Here is a 22,812-nt window from a genome sequence, read left to right as displayed (position 1 = left end):
ATCTATGACATTACATAATACATTATAGTTCTAGAAATATGTTATTAATTTAAGTCGAAAACAACAAAACAAACTGTGTTAATTGCTTTCAGTTAAGCGTTTTGGGAAAAACCCGCCTCCTCAGTACGTACACTATATTTAAACCAATATAAGTATAAATAACAATTCAACCTTTAAAAAAATGCATAAAAAATATTTTAACTGATCTTTTGGCAAATGATTCAAATTTTACATAGAGCTTATTTTACAGAAAAATGAGACTCGACCGCAGAAAATCCATATATTGATTATTTCTGCGATGAAATAATATTTGTAACCATCAATGGAGATCGAATAATTAACCTCATCTTTAAAATTCTGTTTAAATAAATTTATCAGAAGATCATTTGCAAATTTTTAAATCACTCATCAAGCCAGACAATGGCTTAAATCGGAAATAGAAAGAGATAAACAGCTGTTATTTTTTATGTAGTTTTGAAATATCAAACAATTTTCCATGTGTACTTTTCAATTATGTTATTCTCACATTATTTTCACCTGCAAAGTTTATTTTATTCAACATATTTATTTTTGTTATTTAAACTAACTCGTTTAGTTTATATGTGGATCTTTATTGACATTTGAGGCTATGAGACACTACAAGCGTGTTAGCAACCCATCACAACCAGTGTAGTTCATTATCAGAGGTGTAAAACAACGTTATACTGCACAAGCGTCAATCACAAGAGGTTTATGTATTGTTCCTACATCAGAAAAGGTTCGATTTCTTTTGGGACTATGAGAAATAATTCAGTATTAAACCCTCACAAGACATTTTCTTTTAAATATTAATTTCCGAAAACAAAAGCAATGTCATTCAAAAGAATTTACCATTCTTTTAAGAATTGCTGCTTAACACAGTGCTAAATGACTAGCTCAGTTATTGAAGCACCAAATATTATTGCCTTTTTGAGGATTCTTAGTTTGATCTGTTCGATTGTTGAATAAGGAAAAATAGTTCGAGGATGCTTGCTTATCTTTAGCGTTAAATAACTCGTATCGTTGAAGCAGCTGCTTGTACGTTCAAACCTCGACAACTTAAGTTAGTTTGCATTTCAAATGAAAAGCTGGTCATTCATAAATTTCTATTTGAAATGCGATGTAAAAAAAACCAAAAACATGCCCTAAATAAATACACACGATTTATTTTTCAGAGTGACACAGAAGTTCCTGTTATTGAGGTCACTGAAAACCCTCCGTTCGACAGAGGAAATGTAAGCATTACTCTCCAATACAAACGAATAATTGGAGAGGACAAGAAAGTGTTCAACCAATTACGGGTGGACCTCAAAGTGAGTGAAATCTATATTAAAATTAATTTTCTTTCTGTAGCTAGTGAATATTTAAGTTGACACAACGTAGAAAACTTTATCGTAGAAAACTTATACCATGTATGTCTACCCACCTTAAGGCTATCAAAAGAGCCCCAGATTACTTTAGTTTTAAATTCAGGGTGATTCAGAAATCAAGAAAAGATTTTAAAATCAATAATATTCAAAAGAATGAAATATAAACTGTTTGCTCAGAAAGGATGGAAATGAGATCATAACTTTTTTTTATCACAAAACTAAATATTATTGGGAAGACAGATTCCAATTTAAACACCAGATGGCTCTGTGGTTGTCGAAATAGTGTACTACATAGAGTAAGACATTGGTCAGACTAACGGTTTACAAATGTTAAAAATGACGTCTTCCATTTAGAAGGTCAGCTCTGAGACGAGGAATCGCCTTTATTCGCAGCAGAAAGCACCATTTCTGATAATGATAGAATATGAATGAAACGATACTAAATGGTTTATGAATGAATATGAAAAATAATTAAATATGAACTAAATATTGTGAAAAGTGTGGTTTCTCGACTGATTGCTGAGTTTCTGCATAGAGAAAGACACATTGAACATTTCCAAGTGTGTCAGTGTCTTATTCTATAAGCATCAATCCAAGTCTAGTGATTTAACTTATCAACTATTCAATTAACGAATTTTGGTTTCAAGAAGTAAGTGAGAAAACAACCCAAGGCTCTCTTTTTAACCATTTTATGCAAATCGTGTATTTCATTCGTTTGCAAATAATTGATATCTAAAGTAGTACCAGATTTCTGAAACTACCTTAAATAACTGATATTTAAAGAAGTACCAAATTTCTGAAACATCTTGTATGTAACCTAATTGCATAGAGTATAGATTTTTATAGTTTAAAATATAATATTCCACGCTATGAATAACTTCCAAATACATTAGGAACTTAATAAAAACTATCTAATTCTCTGTAATGATATACCAGGGAGGTACCTCTTCCAACGAGGAAGAGTTTCCCCCTAGTATATGAATGAGAAGTGGGCCGAGTCGGTATGCAGGTTCTTGCTTCCCTTGTGGGTGTATTAATGGGGATGAAACCATCGGAAGGGGCATCTCCTTAGTAGGGTCTACGAAGAAGCCTATAATGGCTATTTTATAAAGACTACTATAACTTACCCGATAATTATTCGAGATGGCACATTCATCCAAATTCATTGTAAAGCTTATAAGTCGGGATGGTCACTTATTGTATACTTTTTCACATAAGTACAACCGGGGCCGCGGTGGCCTGGTGGTAAGGTCTCGGCTTCGGAACCGGAGGGTTTCAGGTTCAAGACCCATCGTGTAAGGGGGTCTGTTGCACGTTAAACCCGTTCTGAACAAACGTCCTCTCGCTAGTGTGGAGATGGGGGTGCCAGATCAGGTGTCGTCCTCGTCATCTGACCGCGGTTCAAAATTACGAGGTCCGTCCCAAAATAGCCCAAGTGTTGCTTCAAACGGGACGTTAATATAACCAAACCAAATCACATAAGTACAAATTATCACTGACTGTAATTGTACTTGGATTTTAAAAGTTTGAAATGATATGAAAAACGCTTCTGTTTTGAGTTTTCCCATATGATAAATAAAAATAATAGATCGATTAATTCAATATATTCCATGATCGCCATGTATTTTATTGTCTCACAGAAATACGAATGAGTTGATTTACACAACTTGAAATTAGGTTACACGCCAAAAAGCATTAGTGAAAAATGTTTCTGTTAAAACTTTATTGCCAAAATCAGTGACACGCCCTTACTTTCCTCGGTATTAAAGTCATTGTTTCTTTGTTATTTTTTACAAAAGAAATGAAATAATAAGGAATTAGTAATGAAATAGAAATAAGTTTCCGGGAATGTCTCCTTTCTTGCTACATATATTGAAGTTCAAAAGGAATACATAAATATCGATTAGAATGTATTATAATAATAATCTAAATTTTAGCATTCAAACTATTGATGAGTACATATCAATAATTGTAGCAACTTTTCATATTTAAAAATGCTAACTGAATTGTATTTATATTTTAAGGTGCGTGATTTACGTTGAAAAATTGATTTTTTGCGAAAACATTCAATAAAAATATATGTTTTTTTCACTTCCTGGATTTCCGAACAGCCGTCTTCATATAAACGTTATTTTTTGTAGGAATGCATTGATTTTTATATTTGCGTAGTACACATTTTAAAGTTATTTTAAATTCTTAAATGCAATTTTTCATAAAAGTCTTATAAATTAAAATCTAATTCCAATTTTTTTTTTTTTTTTTTTTTTGTTCAAATTAGGTATAACAATTTCTCAATGTGTTCTACAGCTCCTGAACTAGGGAATAAACGATCTGTTCATTTAGATATATTCTATATTTGCTTATTAGCTTCACAATGCAAATAAATAAATAAATAAATATAAATAAAAATAAACCTGAAATTTCATGTTATTTATCAGTCAGATCACAATATCTAAATATTGAATTAAATACAGCTTATTTTTTGGTTCAAAAACAAGGTAATATATTTCTTAAGCTATCTGCAAGATTTTGAATAACTCATTTGATAAATTTCTTAATTATTAATTTGATTGCGTTATATCACTTTTTAGCAAAAACTCCCCCTAGACTCCTATTTTTTCGATACTTAAAAAGTTTTTGGTATTTAACTGATATATTTTGTTTTTATAGATGTTTTTCTATTTATTTTACGCAAAAATTCATAAATATAAGTATTTTATAACATTTTCAAAAATGAATTCATTCTGAAAACGTAGTCATATCTTAAATTAAAACTATCAAAATTTTAAAAAAGAAAACTTTCCAAATATAATGCAAGTCATGGTTGAACTTATTTACTTAAATAAATTAATTTTATAAATTTATTCAATAGTAAACAAATTCAAAAGCGAAAAGAAAATCGATGTGGCATTCATACTTTGAAGTATCCCCAAAGAATTGGTAAAACTGTTTTATGGGAATATTCTAAAATAATTCCATTTCTATAAACATGGCGAAAACGAATTTATCGGGGGGAAAATTGTAGTCAGCAGTTATTTGCCAAAATTCCTGAAACCAAACGCGCCAAATTGTAAAGAGCAATTTTGCAAATTAAAATACAATTTTTCTAACTGTTTGATTCATTAAATAACAATTTAGTTCAAATAGATCATGAATTTAAGAAAATATATTTTGATACGAATGTACAGTTGTATCCTTAATTTACGACTCGTTTATGTTTGTATTTTTTTTTTTTCCCCTTCTTCTTCTTCTTCTAAATGTTGCTAAATCTCCTTTATAAAGTTCCAAGCAATTTTCCTCAGCTAAAATAATGTTATTTTGCATGCTTATGGAGAAATCAAATCAAGATAATTTAATGTAACACAAATTAAATGATGCTTAAATTTAATTCGAATTCTTATCTTGATCGACTTATTTTCCATAGGGCGGAAATCGTCATTAATTTTGTAACATTTCTCGTAAAAGAATCATAAAACTAACGAAATTTAATTTATTGTCCTTGGAAATCTATCAACTCCATCAGAAATTCTCAGAATTTTTCCGTGTTTTTTCCGCACTTTTTTCCCTGAAAAACAAGGGGCAAAAAATGCTTCTTTTTAATTGTGTTTACCAGACGACGGCGAAATCGATAGTACAGTTGTACTCACAGTAAGTAATGCATAGCCTCAAAAGCGCTTTTTCTCAGAAGAATAAGCAATGGCCTGTTTACTTTTAAAAGGAAAAACTTTAAAGAAAAATAAAAAATATATTTTCATTCAAGAATTATCAATTATTTTATACTCACACAGAAAAATAAAAATTTTGAAATATTATGAAATGAGTGGTGAACGGTGTATTTATCCCAAATACACCGTTTCTAAAAACTTGAAGGTCAATAAAAAAAAAATGTGATTCTTGATAAATTTTATTATTGAAATGTATTTTAATACTATTCTTAAGTTAAATGCTAATTAAAAAACTAAACAAATTGCACTTCAGCAATTTATTATGAAACAAAAATATTTTAAAAAAATTCACTATTTCAGTCAGTGTAAAAAGTTTAAAGGCACGCCAACAAATTTATGCATAATATTATTGCTGATTAGGTCATTTAAATCATTAAGTTAAGTTTGGTGATTAGGTCATTTAAATCATTAAGTTAAGTTTGCTGATTAGGTCATTTAAATCATTAAGTTAAGTTTGCTGATTAGGTCATTTAAATCATTAAGTTAAGTTTGCTGATTAGGTCATTTAAATCATTTATCCATAGTTTTTATATATCTCATTGATTTAAATGCCAAAAGTAAATTCACTAAATGAAGTTGAAAAAGGGCAAATTCAAGCTTTTGTTAAAAAAAAAAAAAAAGGAATGAGCACATGGCTTGATACAAGAAAAATTTCGGGATCTGAAGCACTTGTCAAAATATTTTTGATACTAGAGATGAACATGGGGAAACGGTGGACGCTAAACAAATGCTTTGTCATTTAGAAAGGGATTTGAAACAAGCATCATCTAGGAAATTTTCAAGTAAAGAAATTATACAAATGACAGATTTAGATGCTTATAAGAAAACCATCTGAAATATAATTCATTGCTCCAGAAATTTGCAGTGCAGAATAGATTTGCCTTCAAAATGCAACATTTAGCATTTGAAAGGAATGTGATAGTTTGAAGTGACAGATAGCTGTAGGTCACTTTCACAACTGTAAAGAAACAGAACTTAAGTAGTGTTGATGGCTGAAAATATTGATTTTTTTTAATGACACCCTGAACTGAATCAAATATATCAGTATCCTGAAACTGAATCAAATACAACGATATCCTGAACTGAATCAAATATATGTATAATTTTGGAGCGAGAAGAAGCTTTTTTCCTCAAAATGTCATTTAGATGATGGACAATAGATGTTTTTATTTCAGTGGTGAGGGTTTCCTTAGATTTTTACCTAAAACTCTGAATTCAGAGGCCTACAGAGGCGCTATTATTGACCTAATTTTGCCTGCTGAAATTCTACTGGAAACGGAAAGAGGGATCTATTAGCAAAATAATGGTTTTCTCCACACATGTAGAACAAAACTCTAGCTACAAGTTAATAATGTTGTCCAATTTACAGGTGCCAGGCTTATAATTTTTTAATCTTAATGATAACTAGAATGGTAATTTCTCAAAATAAGTTTATCATAATATGAGTCATTTATCCTGACACAGAACTGTGATTGATCTATTAGAAATGATGAATAGTACGAATCCATCTTGAACTGAATCAAATACTAAAACTGCCTTGAAAGTATGGATATTTGAGAGCACAATAACTAACTGGGATAATATCAAATACTAATCGAAGAAAATAATATCAAATACTAGTATTATTTATTATTGTATTATATATTATATATATTATTTATTATATTGCTTTTATTTTGCTGACCGGAACATCTTTACACTGACAATGGTTTTTTGGATATTTGTTTTATTTTTACAATAAGCTAATGAAAACTATATTTTGTTGACCTTTTATATTAGCATTTCTTCTGTATAATTGTATTAAAATCATTTTTCCTGTTCTTAGTTTAAATTTATCAATAATCTAAAACAAATTTGTTAATCTTAAAGTTTTTATTTGAATTGTACAAGACGCAGGCCAAAGTGTAATAGTGTTCAACACAAATGTGTTAGCATAAAAAATATATGCTATTATTTAACAAGTACTTTTTTACCAATGTTAGAAACGATAAAAGATGCTGGAAGAAAATAATAAACTTGCACTTTTTCTTCACAGGAAGCTGGCGAACTTCAGACTAGAGCATATGGTGGAAGGTGTAATCCATACTGTAAAATCGGCCTCTATGATGCTAAAGGTTTCAACAAGAAAAGACGTAGAAAATCTGGACCTGTACCATTGCACGAATTTCACTCCACAGTAGTAAAGAAGAGTCAACATCCAGTATTTAATGAGTCCTTTTTCTTCCCTTTGGAGAACAACAATTTGAAAAAGTGCGTTTTGAAGATTGAAGTTTGGGATCAGGACAAATTAGTCAATGACACCATCCTAGGGGAAACTAATTTTCTCCTGAAAGATGTTGCTTCATTTTTGTCTCAAGAACCATCCAAGGAACTTGATGTCAGTTTGAAACTCGAGGACTCTAAAATCGTAAGTATACAATATTTGTACATATGAATATACGAAATTTTTAGTAATCCAAATCAAATCGTATCCTGCAACCTATATAGTTTTAAACTATAACCTTTGCCCCAGTTTACAACAAATATCTAAATGAATCTTTTGAAAATTTTCACTGGTATATTGATTCCTTTAAATGTTGAGACATTTTTGATTTTATAACTCTAAAATAATATTTATATTATCGGATTCAGAAACACCTAAGATTAATATATTAACATTGAAAAATAAAAATGAGAAAAATAAGGCAACACTGAATATATTTAATTATCTTGAAACTTAATTGGTTTTTATATTTCTAGTGAGTAAAGATAATCAAAATATAAATTTCACCAATAAAATATGCATTATTTAGAAACTGACTTCAAAATGATCTACAATAGATGATAAAGTTTCCATGTACTGTAGGTATAATATTATCATCATTAAGTTTTGAATATATGTTTATCAATATATCAATAAAAAGTTCCACATAAAAAGTAGGACTTATGAAATTTCAAGCGCTGCTTTCGTTTTCTTTCTATTGAACAAATGTTGCCATGCTCTGCATTTTTTCCAATTAGATGTAAGACACTGGATATTATGCTTATGAAATGAAAGCAGTAAAATTTAAAATGTTGACTTTATTCAGTTGTCATTCCTTCTAACACATAATTGTACGACTGGTTACTGACCTTGACCAAAATTTACAGAAGAAATTGGGTGACGATCAAGATAAAATAAAAATTAGCATTTAAAGGTTAAAATAAGCTTTTAAATATTTATTTTAGATGCTTATATATAAAGTAATAATAACATTTATATGTAAGAAGAATTCGTAATTTTTTTTTTCTTGATTATTTAAAGTTATCAGTTTAAAATAGTTTATACGATTCTAGTAGTTCTTGTAAAAGGCAACCAATGAGTTTTGAATAGCTAATGCAGCTCTTACATATGAAGGAATGAACTCATTTATGCATATTAGATGGGTAATTTCGTAAAATTAAATTTACTTTAATGAAACTTGTAATGAAGATTGCAGTAAAAAAAATGTATAAAAAGCATTGACTCAGCGGAATCTAAACAAGCGAAAACCATCCGTTCAGGAAAAATTGAATAAATGAATTTAAATATATTTTATAATTCATAAAAATTACTTTTTAATTTCGCGAGACTGAAGCTTGTAAGGACTTTGGCCACTTTCTAAATAAACGTATGAAGGAATTTATAATGAGTTTTTAGGCAGTGCAGACGGTTCGAAATTCATTCTTTATATTTTCCTTTCTTGTTGGTTCATTAAGAGTAATTAACTATCTAAATGACTATCGTTCAGAGAGACTTTAAAAAAATACTGTCTAAAATGGCGCTAATTAGGATTAATGAATCTTTCATGATGTTTCACATCTACACACTGCTAAATACTCATTATACAAAAACGTTCCACTTAATTCGAATGAATACATAAGCAACATTGAAAGAATAACATTTCAAAATTTTTGGAATTACCATTGGTTGAATTCTTATACTAACCCATGATCATATGTTTATTTGAAGAGCGTTTCTAATTAGTAAACTCTTTCATTATACGGAGTGAGTATAAAATCTTTATCTGATTGCAAAATCGCAGTATGAAATAACCGCTGAAGGCAATAAGACAAATTTTTCTCATTGCATAACCCTGTTTTTAATTTTTTTTTATCACTGAACAAGTAGCAAGTTAATCCATATACAGGGGGTTTTAATTAAAGTTCCACTTTCAAATGGTAATAAAAGGATAACTGCTGGACCAAATGCTATCAAATTTGGTAATAGTTTAAAGAAGATCATGGAAATTTCTTTCCCCCCCCCAAAAAAAAAATTCAAAAACTCACCACCAGAGAGAAAATAGAGCTGTATGCAATAATGATAAACAAAATTGGACATGAAGACACCGGTTTAAAATGTGTTTAATCGTTTCTGAAACGTGTTATAAAGCATATTCAATATGGCGTCCACCATTTTCTGAAAGCAAATTAAATCGCATAACTGCATTCTCAACAGTAGCTCTTAACATATCAGGAGCAATGTTACGCACTTGTCGGTGTATCGCATTTTCAGTTCCGCCAAATTGTTTAGATTATCACCATAAACAGTGCTTTTGATATAACACACATTGAACATGCTCTGTAACACGTTTCAGAAACGACTAAACACATTTTAAACTGGTGTCTTCATGCTGTATTTTGCTTAACTGAATTTATTTGGCAGAAAAAAATTCCATCCTTTAAATTATTACCAAGTTTAATAATATTTGGTCCAGTAGTCTTCCTTTTATGACCATTTGAAAGTGGAACTTAAATTATAACCACCCTGTATGTAAGAGCAATTAAAAATTTAATTTGTAAGGGGATGGAGTTGATCAAAGAAAAAAACGCAATGCCTTTTATGATTACTTGGAATGAAGTCAGCTGTTTCAAGAAGAATTTAGATATTATAAGAATATTTGCTGCACTATTTCTTGATAATCAAGCATTGAAGGCTAGGACAGTAGATCTTTATTTAGTGTTTCATAAGGAATATAGGACAAAGTATAGTGAGAACTAGAACACCACCTTGACAATTCTATTTTCTCGTATGCGAAGGATAGAGGAAGTATAGTAACCGTCAAAAAACTCGAATTCGAGATTCCGCGTTTCAGACAGCCTTGAGTCCGAAAAACACATTTTTGGCATTGTGTCTGTCTGTGACATGATAATTTAAAACTGCTTTGAGTTAGACGAATGAAAGTTGGTTTGTGGACTTACGATCAAATTTGTAGATTTTTATCGAATTTTGAATAAAATCCATTCACAAGAAGGCTGACTGTTCGAGTACAAGTAAACTTAATAATTACAAAGCACACAAAACTAAGTAGACAAAATTTGGTACCTACATTTAACATCTAAAATACTGGGTGTCCCATAAGGTATGCAGAGTTTAATTTTTACATATTCGGATAAAACACGTTAAGACGAGTATTTTGATGCATAACATGTGGGGTCCCTGAATATAACGTCATAGTCTAATGACACGAAAAACGTTAATTATGAATCCGACAGTTTGTAATCCAAATTACGATGCACACGACAATTGCCCAACATGGAAGATTCCTTAGATGATTATAGAAATTCGTGGCAACCAATGAGAGGAAAAGCGTACCTGCAAGTGAATATGCAAATTCCTGAAGCGGCATATAAGGCTAGAAAACAGGTTTGATGAGAATGAGTCGCGGGTTATTCGCTAAAAAATTTCTGTGTAATGCGAGTATTCGCAGTGGCTCTGAAATGAGCAAATATGGTCATGAATTGCAATCATTTCACAGTGTAATGAAAAAAATCGGCAATCACCACAGCATAAACGGCCCGACGATCAAAAGAATGTACGAAAGATTTAAAGAAACAGGCACTCTGTTGGACAATGTGCTAGCGAAAATGTGAGATGCACGCAAGAACAAAACTTAATGTTTAGAAAGTTACAATTTTTCAATGATAGTGACATCCCATTTTGCATGGCATAAGAGATTATTGGTTTATTCAAGATAGCGCGCACTCTCGAAACTTCGATCTCTTAGCTGAACATTTTCACGATAGACTGATCGAGTCGGATTCCATTACGAAACAAATAGTGGTAGATGACCACTATTTGTTGACCCGGATCTTAATGACCACATTCTTACCCGGATCTTAACCCGTGCGACTTTTTTTATGGGGACGTATGAAAGGCACAGTGTATCTCATACATCCCTCAACATTGGATGACTTGAGAGCAGCAATTGAAACCGAGGTCAAGGAAATTGGAACAGACGTTTTGCAGAAAACAATTGAGAACTTCGATTCCACACTTCGCCATTTTATTTGTTCGAACGGCTTACATGTCGAAAATCTATTGTATTGAAAGTTCTCAATAAACATATATTATCATGTGAGAACATGATATTGTTTTGGTTAAGGGGTTTTGAAGCTCGAAATAGCGTAGGCAATGAATATTGAAGCTCGAAATTGCGCAGGCAATAAATAAAGCATAAATGGCAATTTTCATCATCATCTTTTAATCGCATATATTTTTTACCTGCCTTTACCAGTATTGCATTATTATTATTATGTATGCTTCTTTGAGATTCTTTATTCTTCTTTGAATATTATTATTACGTATTCTTCTTTGATATATATATATATATATATATATATATATATATATATATATATATATATATATATATATATATATATATATATATATATAAATATATATATATATATATATATATATATATATATATATATATATATATATATATATATATATATATATATATATATATATATATATATATATATATATATATATTGTTCGTGGGTAATCAAATAAAAGGGACCTGATCTGTCTTTTTTCCATTTATTATACATAAAGCAACTACTGACGAAGACATCTAAAGCAGGGGTACTACATGAACATAACATGCACATACATCGCATAAACACACGCACACAGCTACAGGAGACACATCTGTTCTACGCGGTAAAGCGAAAGTATTCTGGCGGGGAAAAGTTGTTGCCAGATCAAGAGAAAAAGTTGTTGCCAGATCAAGAGAAAAAGTTGTTGCCAGATCAAGATTTAAGTTCTTGCGCTGGCTCTGCAACATATATGTTATGGCCAAAGCCCGAAATCGGCCAATTCGCGTTTAGGCCAACGTTGCAATAAACTTAGCGGCCAATGTCCGATATTTTCTTGATTTCAGGCTTTGGCCGGCCAATACGTGAAGTGGCTTGGGACGATCGGCCAAAGTTGGAAGAAAGAAATCAAGAGCGGATTGTTTTACACACTATTAAAAATGAAGTATTTAAAAACGAGTACTTATGCGTACTATTTTTATTTTTTAAGTACAATTGTTTCAGAAACGAGTTCAATTATAAGTGACACCTCTGAATTAAAAATAAGCTTGTAATATGTAAAAATATGATCTCATGTTATTCTGTTCTCAAATTAAAGCCATAATAGAAATTATTTAGTGAACGTATATGCTATAACAACGTGATAACGTGAAGAAGATTAGATTTGCGCCCTTCAAAATGACGAATTATATTTTGAGTAAATGCGTTGCGTATCGTGTATCAACACAGAGGCAAATTGAGTACTCAATTTGTCAACTACCTTTAAGGATGATCCTTAGTCTGTTTCTGCTCCATAGACCTAATGTTAAAGATCCCAGATCACATTGCCTCCCGAAATATCACTTCAAAAAAATATGATTTTTTTTTCTTTCTTTTTTGCAAAGGCAAGTAGTAAATATATGGGCTAATTAAAACAAATGTAAAGAAAAAATAGTTTTATTGTTAACATTATTTAAAAATATTTCTTTGTTGGCGCCATCTGTCAAATTCCCCCTACATGTCCTTATTTATATTTTATACATAAATGTCATTATATTTATTTTAATTTACTCTTAATATTATTTTTTTCCCTTGTAAAAAATTTCGTATTTTATAAATAGATATTTCGGAAGAGAATGTAATGTGGAACATTTAGCATTAGGTCTATGTTGCGGAAAAAGACTAACGATCACCCTTAAAACATTTCTTGGAATACACTGCGCTTGTGCGAATTAGCTTAGTTGGCAGCGCATAGGGCTGCAGATCGGACGGTTTGTATTCGAATCCCTCTGGGTCCAACCATGACAGTCGAGGTTTCTTTTTGAAAATTTAGGTTTGCATAATTTCAGCAGATTTGGAAAACATATATTCATATTCGATTCCCCCTGTACGTATTCAAAAAGTGAATACATGCATTTCTCAGATTTAAGTCTATGGTACTCGGAGCTATTATAACAACATGAAGTATTCACGAATGAGTACATTGTACTTATTTTTAAGTATTCTGTTTAGTGCGCCGCCTACCGGTCAATATACCATTATCACTTTGGGCTTTGGCCAAGGATTCCCAGCCACTTCGCGAAATGGCTAGCCAAAGTAGAATATACAATATCAATTGCAAGTACTTCGGACTTTGGCCAAAACGCGAACTGGCCGAACTTCGGCCTTTGGCCGTAACATATATATATATATAGGAATAGAGACCGACAGAGAAGTCTCGTGATTGTTTCAAACCGGTTTAACCTGGTTAATGACTTAAATTAATTAAGACAAATAATGATTTAAAAATAATAATGTTCTCACATGATAACTTGAAATTTGCGATCGTAGATTTCATTTTAATTTTATTTCACTTGGTTTTGTTCTCATTTCTTGAAGTTTCCATGACACAAGCTTCACACTTTAATTAGCTATATTCGAGGATCCCACAAGTTATACACAAAAATACTCGTGTATTGGAATCTGTAAAAATTAGACGCTGTATACCTTATGGGACACCCTGTACATATCAAATTTTGAATCCTATCTGTTAAAGGATTGACCGTCTCTTGTTCTGTGCTTGCGCTTGCATGTCAATGCAATGACTCAAATCAATGAAATTTGGTATTTTATCTTGTGACTACAACTTTAGTTCTATATCGAATTTTGGTGTCATTCCGTCAATAAAAAGGCGTCCAAAATACATATTTTCATGATAGATTCAGTAAAAATGTTAGATTCACATCAAAGATCTATATGTAATAACGATCATTCACCAATGCTATGCGATGTATTCGCGGCCTTACTCAAGGTCTACAATTTTATGTGGGGAGAGGGGAATAAAAAATTTACTGGAGACTATGAGAGAAATTTTCGGAGAGACCACTCCAGCTGGTTCTAGTTATAAAGAGAGCACACGATGAATTTACTAATTACAATTTAGTAAATTTTATCTAATTATAAATTAAGATATTTACAATTTACAAAAATAAATACATTTGTAAGAATAATAGTTTACGCGCAATAAATTTTTATGATCAGCCCAAGACTTAGTACTCATCTTGTGCAAAGTAAAATCATCTTGAATGCTAGTCAAATACATGCTGTTCAGCTGGTGGAAATCATACTAAATCCTTCTATCTCTGAAATTCTACAACAGCATAACCAAAAAGATGCTAAAATTAAATAGCATGGTTTTAGATTCAGTCCAACAGAGCATTCAATTTTGAAAGTACGTTAATAAAGGAACTTGCCATAATGGCTTTCTTCTTGTTTACAGACGACCAACTTGCAGTATCGACAGGATTTGTGGCCGATTGCTGGTCTTAAGTATAACCCGTACATAATGCTAGCCGAATCACCAAACTGACATCCTCTTCGAGGCAAATGGCTCCCAGCCACAAAGTGGTCTATCAATGACCTTCCTCATGCCGTAATGACCGGAAGGCAATGGCATGATTTAAATTTTTAAAATTCTCTGAAATTCCTTTAAAAAGTAATCAAAAGGATAATACAATTAAAAGGTTGACTTGACATTCACTGCAGTAAATTCTGAAAATTTTATGGCTCATTATTGAAGAAACTTGTAGTCTTAATGAGTTGGCGGCAGAATCTCGACAGAATGCAGAAGGTTTCTAAATTCGAAACCCAATTCCATCGAAGATTCGGTTTGTATAAAAACTTAGTGCATGTTAAATTTAATGCTATTTATCTGATGTCCTTACGCTAGTGTGATGTAAAAGCATTGATAAAAAGTAATTCTTTTCAACATCTCATCTGATTTAAAAATTGGGAGGTTCTTTCCCAAGTCTTCTTACAGCTTAAAAACAGACACTAACCAATTAAGTCAAATCACATTGAAGAAAAATCTAAGCTCATCTTTGTTTTATTTACTTAATTTTTTCAGAACAATGGGCAACTGCTTTTGGGGCTTTGCTATCTACCTACAGCAGAACGGATGACTGTTGCAGTTTTGAAAGCCAATAATCTGAAGAAAGTCAATGAAGTTCATGAGGGTGCGGGTAAGAAAAACTTCCTTTTTCTAAACTTTTACTTACTTTTTCTAAAATTGTCGTTTATATTTTTCGTATGTATTATAAAATTATTGAATTCTTTCATAAATGTCTATTTCGAAAAATCACGATGAAACATTCAGTGTTTAAAATGTAAAACAACTGCATAAATATTTTTAAAAAAATTTAAATGCAACAATTTTAAATTATTTGAACTACTTTAGTTTTCATTTTTTTCCATATTTCTGCTGCATTTGAAAAAAAAATTAATTTGGGAGGTTAAAATAATTAGGTTTCTGAAACGAAATTAATTCGTACCTTTTTATAATGAATTATTTTGAATTTTAAAAATAAATTTAAGCAAAAAGATTTATATTTCTTTTCCATAGGAAACGATATGAAAATGTTAATTATATATACTAATATAAAATTTATTTAAAAGAAACATATTTTACAAGATGCTCAAAAAAATTTTAGAAGAATTATTCCTTTAGAGTTGGGCAGCTTGTTTCAGTAAAATTGTAACTTTTGGATTTTTTTTTTTACTTTATATTTTATGCAAATTTTAAATATATTTAAATTGGAGGATGATATTGTATCTTTCACCGGTTTTCAATATTAATTTTAAATTTTTTTTTAAATTTTACTCTGTAGTTAATAGTATAAGATTTTGACCAGAGGGTGACATAAACTTATTATGAAAAAAAAATTTAAAAAAAAAATGTGAAAATGTCTTTTATTTACATAAAAAATAAAGTAGTCATTTAAAATCATTTTTATATTATCTTCAAATTTTCCTATTACTAATCCCTAATTTTCCGTTTTTTAAATGAATTTGCATAATGAAAAATTTGCAAATATAAGATTTTAGACAAATCGGTCCGAAAAAATCTGTGATATACAAGATAAAGATTTAGGAGCTGCTTCAATATGTGCAAACGTTGCAAATAGGTCATTCTTTTTTCATATTTAATTTTTCATTTCAGTTTGTTTATAACAACTTTTCTCTAAAAAAAATCAATTTTTTATTTTGTTTTTTTAATGCACAACATTATTAGCACTTCTAGAGAATATATTTTTATAGCAAGAGGCATAAAAGTTTTATTGTACGGAAATTAATTTTGGAATAAAGAGCAGTATCTGGTTACTTTCTTGACGAACTGTACAAAAAGGTACAGTTCACATTTAAACTTCCATAACTCATTTTTGATTAGGAATAGAAAAATCAGAATTTACGGAAAATAAGACTATTAGTCTGCATTATTAATATACCTAAGAAACAATATTAGCATGTATATATACTAATATTATTTCTTAATTATATTTTTTAACAATGCTATGAAGTCAATTGTAATATTTGTTTTTAAATTTTTTTTTTTTTGCTGTAAAATCAGAAAAATAATTTTAATCATCAAAATAAGCATTTTTAAAATAAAAACAAGTTAAATTAAATAACTGGAGGTTAATCGTCTTAATAAATACAAAAACTTACAAATTTTGCAGCCGAATTTCCGACACAAACAAAAATAGTCAAAGATACAAACGGTCAAAAGTATAACACTATCCCTACTTAGATAATAATAATAAAAAAAAATGAATGAAAATTCAAAAGAGTATAATATTTTCACATTTTAAAACAAAAAAAAGCAAAATATTGATATTTTAAAGAACAAAACTTTATTTTAAGTACATTTAGATTTTTAAACGAATTCTGTGTGTTTCATTACTCTCTTTTCAGTCATAAACATATCGTTATTTTCGGAATGCTTATGAAAATGTTAAACATTAAAAAAATCATAATTTTTTTTTTTAATTTGTGAATATTTTCACAAACATAATAAAAATTTTGTATAGGTAAATGAGCCAGAAATTGTCAAAAATTAACTTTTAAATGATTTTATGAATCAAGTCAAATAAAAAAATTTCCATTTAATATTACATAATTAAAGTAATAAATCATAATTAAAAGTAATAAATAATGATTTAAAATAATATCGTGTAGAAAGATAAGGCTATAAGAATGTTTAACTGCTCTTCAAAATCTTCAACGACTACTTTGGGAGACAGTTCAAATGATAGAATTCATGCATTCTCTTTTCTATTGAAAAGTACAGGGTAAATGAACTTTTTAGACATCAAAATTTACCCTAAGGTGGGAAAAAGCAATTATTCCTGATTCTTAATCTCATCTTTATTTCTAAGTAATGGATGCTTGAGAATATTAATAAAGGTACAATTTGGTGGCATATACACAAGAAGGACAATATAAAGCACACGTGATATTTAAAAACATCTTTTATAATTAACAAATTACAATTTCAGTTGCATGATTTCATCAAATATTATAATTTTATTTTGCAGATTTTTATGTTCAAGCAATGGCAATTTATGGAGGAAAAATATTTGAGAAAAGAAAGACCTCTCGCAGATCTTCATCGCAATATCCAGTGTTCAATGAGATGTTAATGTTCGACGTTCCATTTTCAAAGCTTGACCACGTAGTTTTGTTGCTTGCAGTATTCAGCACAGTTCCACAAGCATCTTCAAACAGCCAGGAAGTGCAGTTAAAAGTGCCTGGTAAGGATACATGCATAGGAAAAGTAGTTATAGGTTCTACAAGCAGGAAGCACAGTTTGAATCACTGGACAGCAATGCGAAATGCTCCAAGAAGGCAAGTAATACAATGGCATGAGTTGCGTTGAAAACATTTGAAGTTTGTGCACTGCACTTTGTCCGCTGCTTTTTCAGAATATCAGAGACAATTTTTTTTCTTATAAGGTATCTGACTCGAAAGCAAGCGGAGTATATTGATTATGATTAAGCCCCAGGGCTATTATGGATGTGATTGCTAATGGAGTAATAAAATACTAAACAATGTATACTTATGATTTTTTACCCGTGAAATTTATAAATATATATCAGTGTAACTCAACTTTGTATGACAAATTGTGTGGGAAAATATTTTTACCGCAAAGGATTTTCAATGCCCTCACGAGACATTAAAGCGCAAATATCATTCAAGTACATTCTCACAAAGAATAACATGAGTAACATCTTCAATTTAAAAAAAAATCTTAAGAGTTCGTTCTTGACATCGCCAAGTTTAATTTCCATATTTTATACCACGCTCTCATACAGCATACTTTTTACTCTATCCCCTTGCTGACGATTCAAACAATGGTATGTTTAATCCAGAATGATAAAGAAAACGGAACTAGGTTTCCCCTTAAAGTTTTTGACAGGAAAGAACTTAGAATATATTACTAGACTGCATATTAAAAAAAAGCAAATTACTCACTAACACGTTGTTTTATTTGCTTCGGTTGAATGCCTGATATTGTATGTTAGAGAGCAATAATTATTTCATTAAAAAATGCATACATTTATAGGGAAAAAAGAAAGAAATTGTGAGCTTTTGGGTTTCGTCCGATTTTCTTAATAAAGAACAAAAAGGAAACTAATTTTGAAGCAATATTTTTTTAAGTGTATTCATAATAAACTATTCACTGAGATGCTTTAAATTTTACGAACATATGTTTTAATTTCTTCTTATAATTTTAAATTGCTTCTCTGTATTTATTTTAAAACAGAATTTTATCATTTATGAATAAATCAAAAGTTTCCATAAATTTAAATGGAGTGATATATCCCCTGAATTTGCAAATTACCTCTCAACTTTAATTTTAAAACAATCCTAGCGGATAGCGCATCTTATCCAATTAGTACATGCAATAATTGAAAATTACAATTACAAAATTTCATGAACATACACACACACACGCATGCACACAAAAAAAAATGAACAAAAGAAATGAAATCAATGACAGAAAGACTATCAGATAAAGAAATTCAGATAAAACCAAAATTGTAAATAATATAAATAACTTCATTAAACGTACTATTCCACAATATTCATACAAAAATTACAATTCCATAACAAGTAACTATAACTGAAGATGCATGTATGACATGAGTGACACATTCATTTTAGATATTTTCGAAAAACATTGATACATCACGGCTAACAGAAACTGGATTGTCATTTTCGTATTCAGATGCATTTCAGAAAATAGAAAATCACAAACTGTTAACAGTCCGTTCATAAAATTATAGACTTTCAGTTGTAAACTACATTTAAGAATTGCTCACACCTTATTATAGTATGCGTGCAGCGTGTGCAGGATGTACCCAAAAAATAGAACGAGCTTTTATTTCCGTAAACAGTGCAGTAGGCTTCCAATTACAAAGTTTCGTTAAACAAAGTGGGCAATTTTATAAAAACACTTTGGCTTCTATGGAGGTTAACAATAAAAATCTTTAAAAAACTAAATTTTTATACATGATTTGATTATTTTTAAATTTAGAGGGACTAAACCCAAATTTAAAAATATTTATATTAGAAATGCAGATTTATCCAATGCAGAAAAAGTGTCATATGTAAATATTTGACTATCATGTAATCATCATACCTCAAAGACATCTATTAATTACGGAAGATATTGCTCACTTTGATTGATCGACAGTTGTAACTTCGAGATTTTACAGAAGGAAAGTAAAGATTGAGAAACTCGGCATTTCAGAGAAGGAGCATAACTCGAATGCCGAGTAAGAAAAAAATTCCTCGCTCACATTTGTGTACGTTTTGAAAAAAATGACACATTTCAGTAACCACGAACCTTTGGACATACTGATGATTTTTGCTATATGTAATCATAATGCCAGCCTAATATTTGAAGAATACAAACATCGTTCCAGCATAATTCTAGGAAGTGTGTTTATAAAATGGTTGAGAGATTACAACAAGACAGAAAAGGCCTTGCTTTTCCAGACAGAAAAGGGAGGATGAAGCGTATACATGTTATGCAGATATGATATTTCGGCTTATTTTTCAAGTTACCCTCTTGCTAGTGCACAAATAGTCAGTCTGTCTAGAATTCAACATTCTACAACCGTCGTTGTAGAAAATATTTCAACGTAATAACTGACATTCATGGAATTCACGGACTATTACAGCAGCTACACGATCAACGTCTAGAATTTTATAATTTGGTCTTACTAAAGGTAAAACCGAATCCTTCTGTTCTGAGAAATGCAATTTGGAAAACAAATGTTACTTTAATCGAGACAGACTTCCACTTTTGGAATCTCTTTTCCAAAAGTGATTATCACTTATGAAACAATAAAAACTCATTATTTGCAGAAGAATGAAGAATTACCTCATCATCAAAGGTAATTTTCTAGAAATATGTGGTATGGCCATTTTAGAAACACTTTGAATCTTTCCATTTTGTACAACAATTTGCTAAACGGTGCCCGATATATTTAGTTAGTGTTGACATATTATGTCCAAACTAAGGAATGAACTGGCTTTGGCGGTGCTCAATCGATAAATCTTTGTCAACTAATTCAAAAAGTCTATCTTTCAACTCACAGGAGATGAGCTCGATGGCATAAGTGCAAGCATTGTTAAAAGAATGCAACTTTGTAAGATACCGAAGGTGTTCACTGTACTTCTGTAAATGCATTATGTTATCACTTTTTAAAATTTAATGAAAGTTAATAAATGTGTTATTATTTTATGATTCTGCCATTTTAATAATCGTGTATTAATGTATAATATCCCTGAAAATTGCGACGAAAATCTAGCTCAAACACCGGTCAGAGGTATGGAAAAATAGTCTCTTTTCAATATTTCAGCAACTTTTACAGATAGTAGCATGAAAATTTGTGTGCTTATAAATGAGTGTAAGATAAACATATTACTAATTAACACTTTTTCGCTATGGGGGAATGTAAAAAATTTAATTTCTATAATATTTCTTTCTAAAGAAGTCAAAATATTTTCATTCATTAGAATAACTTATTTGATGTGCAATTCCAATAGTTAAGGAAATAAATGCTTATTCCATATCCTGCATATAAAGTTCTGGCAGAAGAAATCTAAATCGATGAAAAAACATTTTTCTTCGTTATCTCAAATACAATACGTACTTCAATTGAAGAGCAATAACTTCATTACAGGAAGTAGGAAATGTTCAGTCGTGAGTTAATATAAAAGTTCAGCCATCGAAATCAGATGGAATTTAATAAATGGACAAACGGAAATCGAAGTCATATCTGAAATATTTTCAAACGTTTCTCAATGTGAAAAAACAAATTTTAGAATGTCGATCTTCCTATATGTTTCAAATACGCCATCAGCGAAACAATTTCACGTAGAGCAAATACTGCCTTTTGAAATGGAAATAAATTTTTGGCCTCTGCGATTTTGAATTTACCCATAAAAGGCATTAAATCTTGATTTGTTTTCAATTACCTGGCGTTTATTAATAAGTCAATCTCGCTATATAATGCAGCTGGCAGTCGATTTAAAAACTTATGTACATTATTATTATTTTTCTAATGTCCCCTTCTACGACTGACGTTCACTCAAACTAATTAGAAATCTCCGGTATTAGTTTAAGGAGCTTAATGTTTCAGAAAAGGGATTTTGGAGCATTGAAACAAACGTCGGATAAAAGACAAACTATGTAAAATCTAGCTACAACAAACATCTCTTACTCATACAGCCAAACATCGAAAAGAATATGATCATCCTTAACGTTATATACCAACAATGCGCTTTTTTGGTGAGAATATCATCCGCCTAGACAATCATATGTCAATAAAATTGTTTCAGCTCTTTCTCACTTTTTCACTTTTGCTGTCTAGAACAGATGTCCCGTCGGTGTGCAATTCTATCCATCAATAATGAATCTTTAATATGACTCAGATTTGTATAAGGTTGTCCACCGTCAAATAAATTAAGTCCATTGAAATATCAGGATATCAGTTTGCAACTGCCAGTTACACAAAGTATATGGGTAATAATAAAACCTTGCACTATTAAATCTACAAGTCAGAAAGATAAAGAAAGCATATATACTATTTGGTATAAATCAGTCACTGAATAATAACACTGATATACAAGTTGTCCAAAAACAATGAATTATACTGCTTTAAAAAAATTAGATTTAGCATAATTTTTTTTATAAATGATGTAAAAAAAAACAGATGTCTACTACAATTTTGACCACCACTATTGTAATGAACAATTATTCATCTAAATACAGCGATTCAATGTTTGAAAGAAAGATTCGACATGTAATCTGTAGTGGGATTATTTTTCCATAAACCAGAGAAGTTATTTTTTTTTTTCAAACTTTAACCCTTATCGTGGCAAGATTGCTTTTTTGAAGTATATTTTTATAAAGTTGTATGGTATACTATACAAAATGAACATAAGGGTTAAAATATATCTTATACCTACCCTTTTTTAATTATCCGCAACATCTCGAATTTATTCCTTGTCCTCTTCACAACAAACTATTCATATCTGTTCTAAAGTCACGATCAGTGTATCTG

At 30.2% G+C, this 22,812-nt stretch overlaps 1 protein-coding gene across 3 annotated transcripts in view; it reads left to right on the top strand.

The window, feature by feature from the left end:
- The window catches only part of LOC129958908 (synaptotagmin-1-like), a 45,783-nt gene extending 27,498 nt beyond the window's left edge, over positions 1 to 18,285 (top strand). For all 3 annotated transcript variants that reach the window (XM_056071643.1, XM_056071641.1, XM_056071642.1), the window contains exons 4-7: positions 1,194 to 1,331; positions 7,149 to 7,520; positions 15,303 to 15,417; positions 17,770 to 18,285. In XM_056071643.1, coding sequence (XP_055927618.1) covers positions 1,194 to 1,331; positions 7,149 to 7,520; positions 15,303 to 15,417; positions 17,770 to 18,110 — 966 coding nt within the window. In that variant the 3' untranslated portion in view covers positions 18,111 to 18,285. The remainder of the gene's footprint in view (positions 1 to 1,193; positions 1,332 to 7,148; positions 7,521 to 15,302; positions 15,418 to 17,769) is intronic.
- The last annotated feature ends 4,527 nt before the right edge of the window (positions 18,286 to 22,812 follow it).

The sequence above is a fragment of the Argiope bruennichi genome, chromosome X1, assembly GCF_947563725.1.
Source record: "Argiope bruennichi chromosome X1, qqArgBrue1.1, whole genome shotgun sequence".
Taxonomy (NCBI): domain Eukaryota; kingdom Metazoa; phylum Arthropoda; class Arachnida; order Araneae; family Araneidae; genus Argiope; species Argiope bruennichi.
The sequence above is the reverse complement of the archived record's forward strand: the minus strand, read 5'-3'. Positions and strand labels throughout refer to the sequence as shown.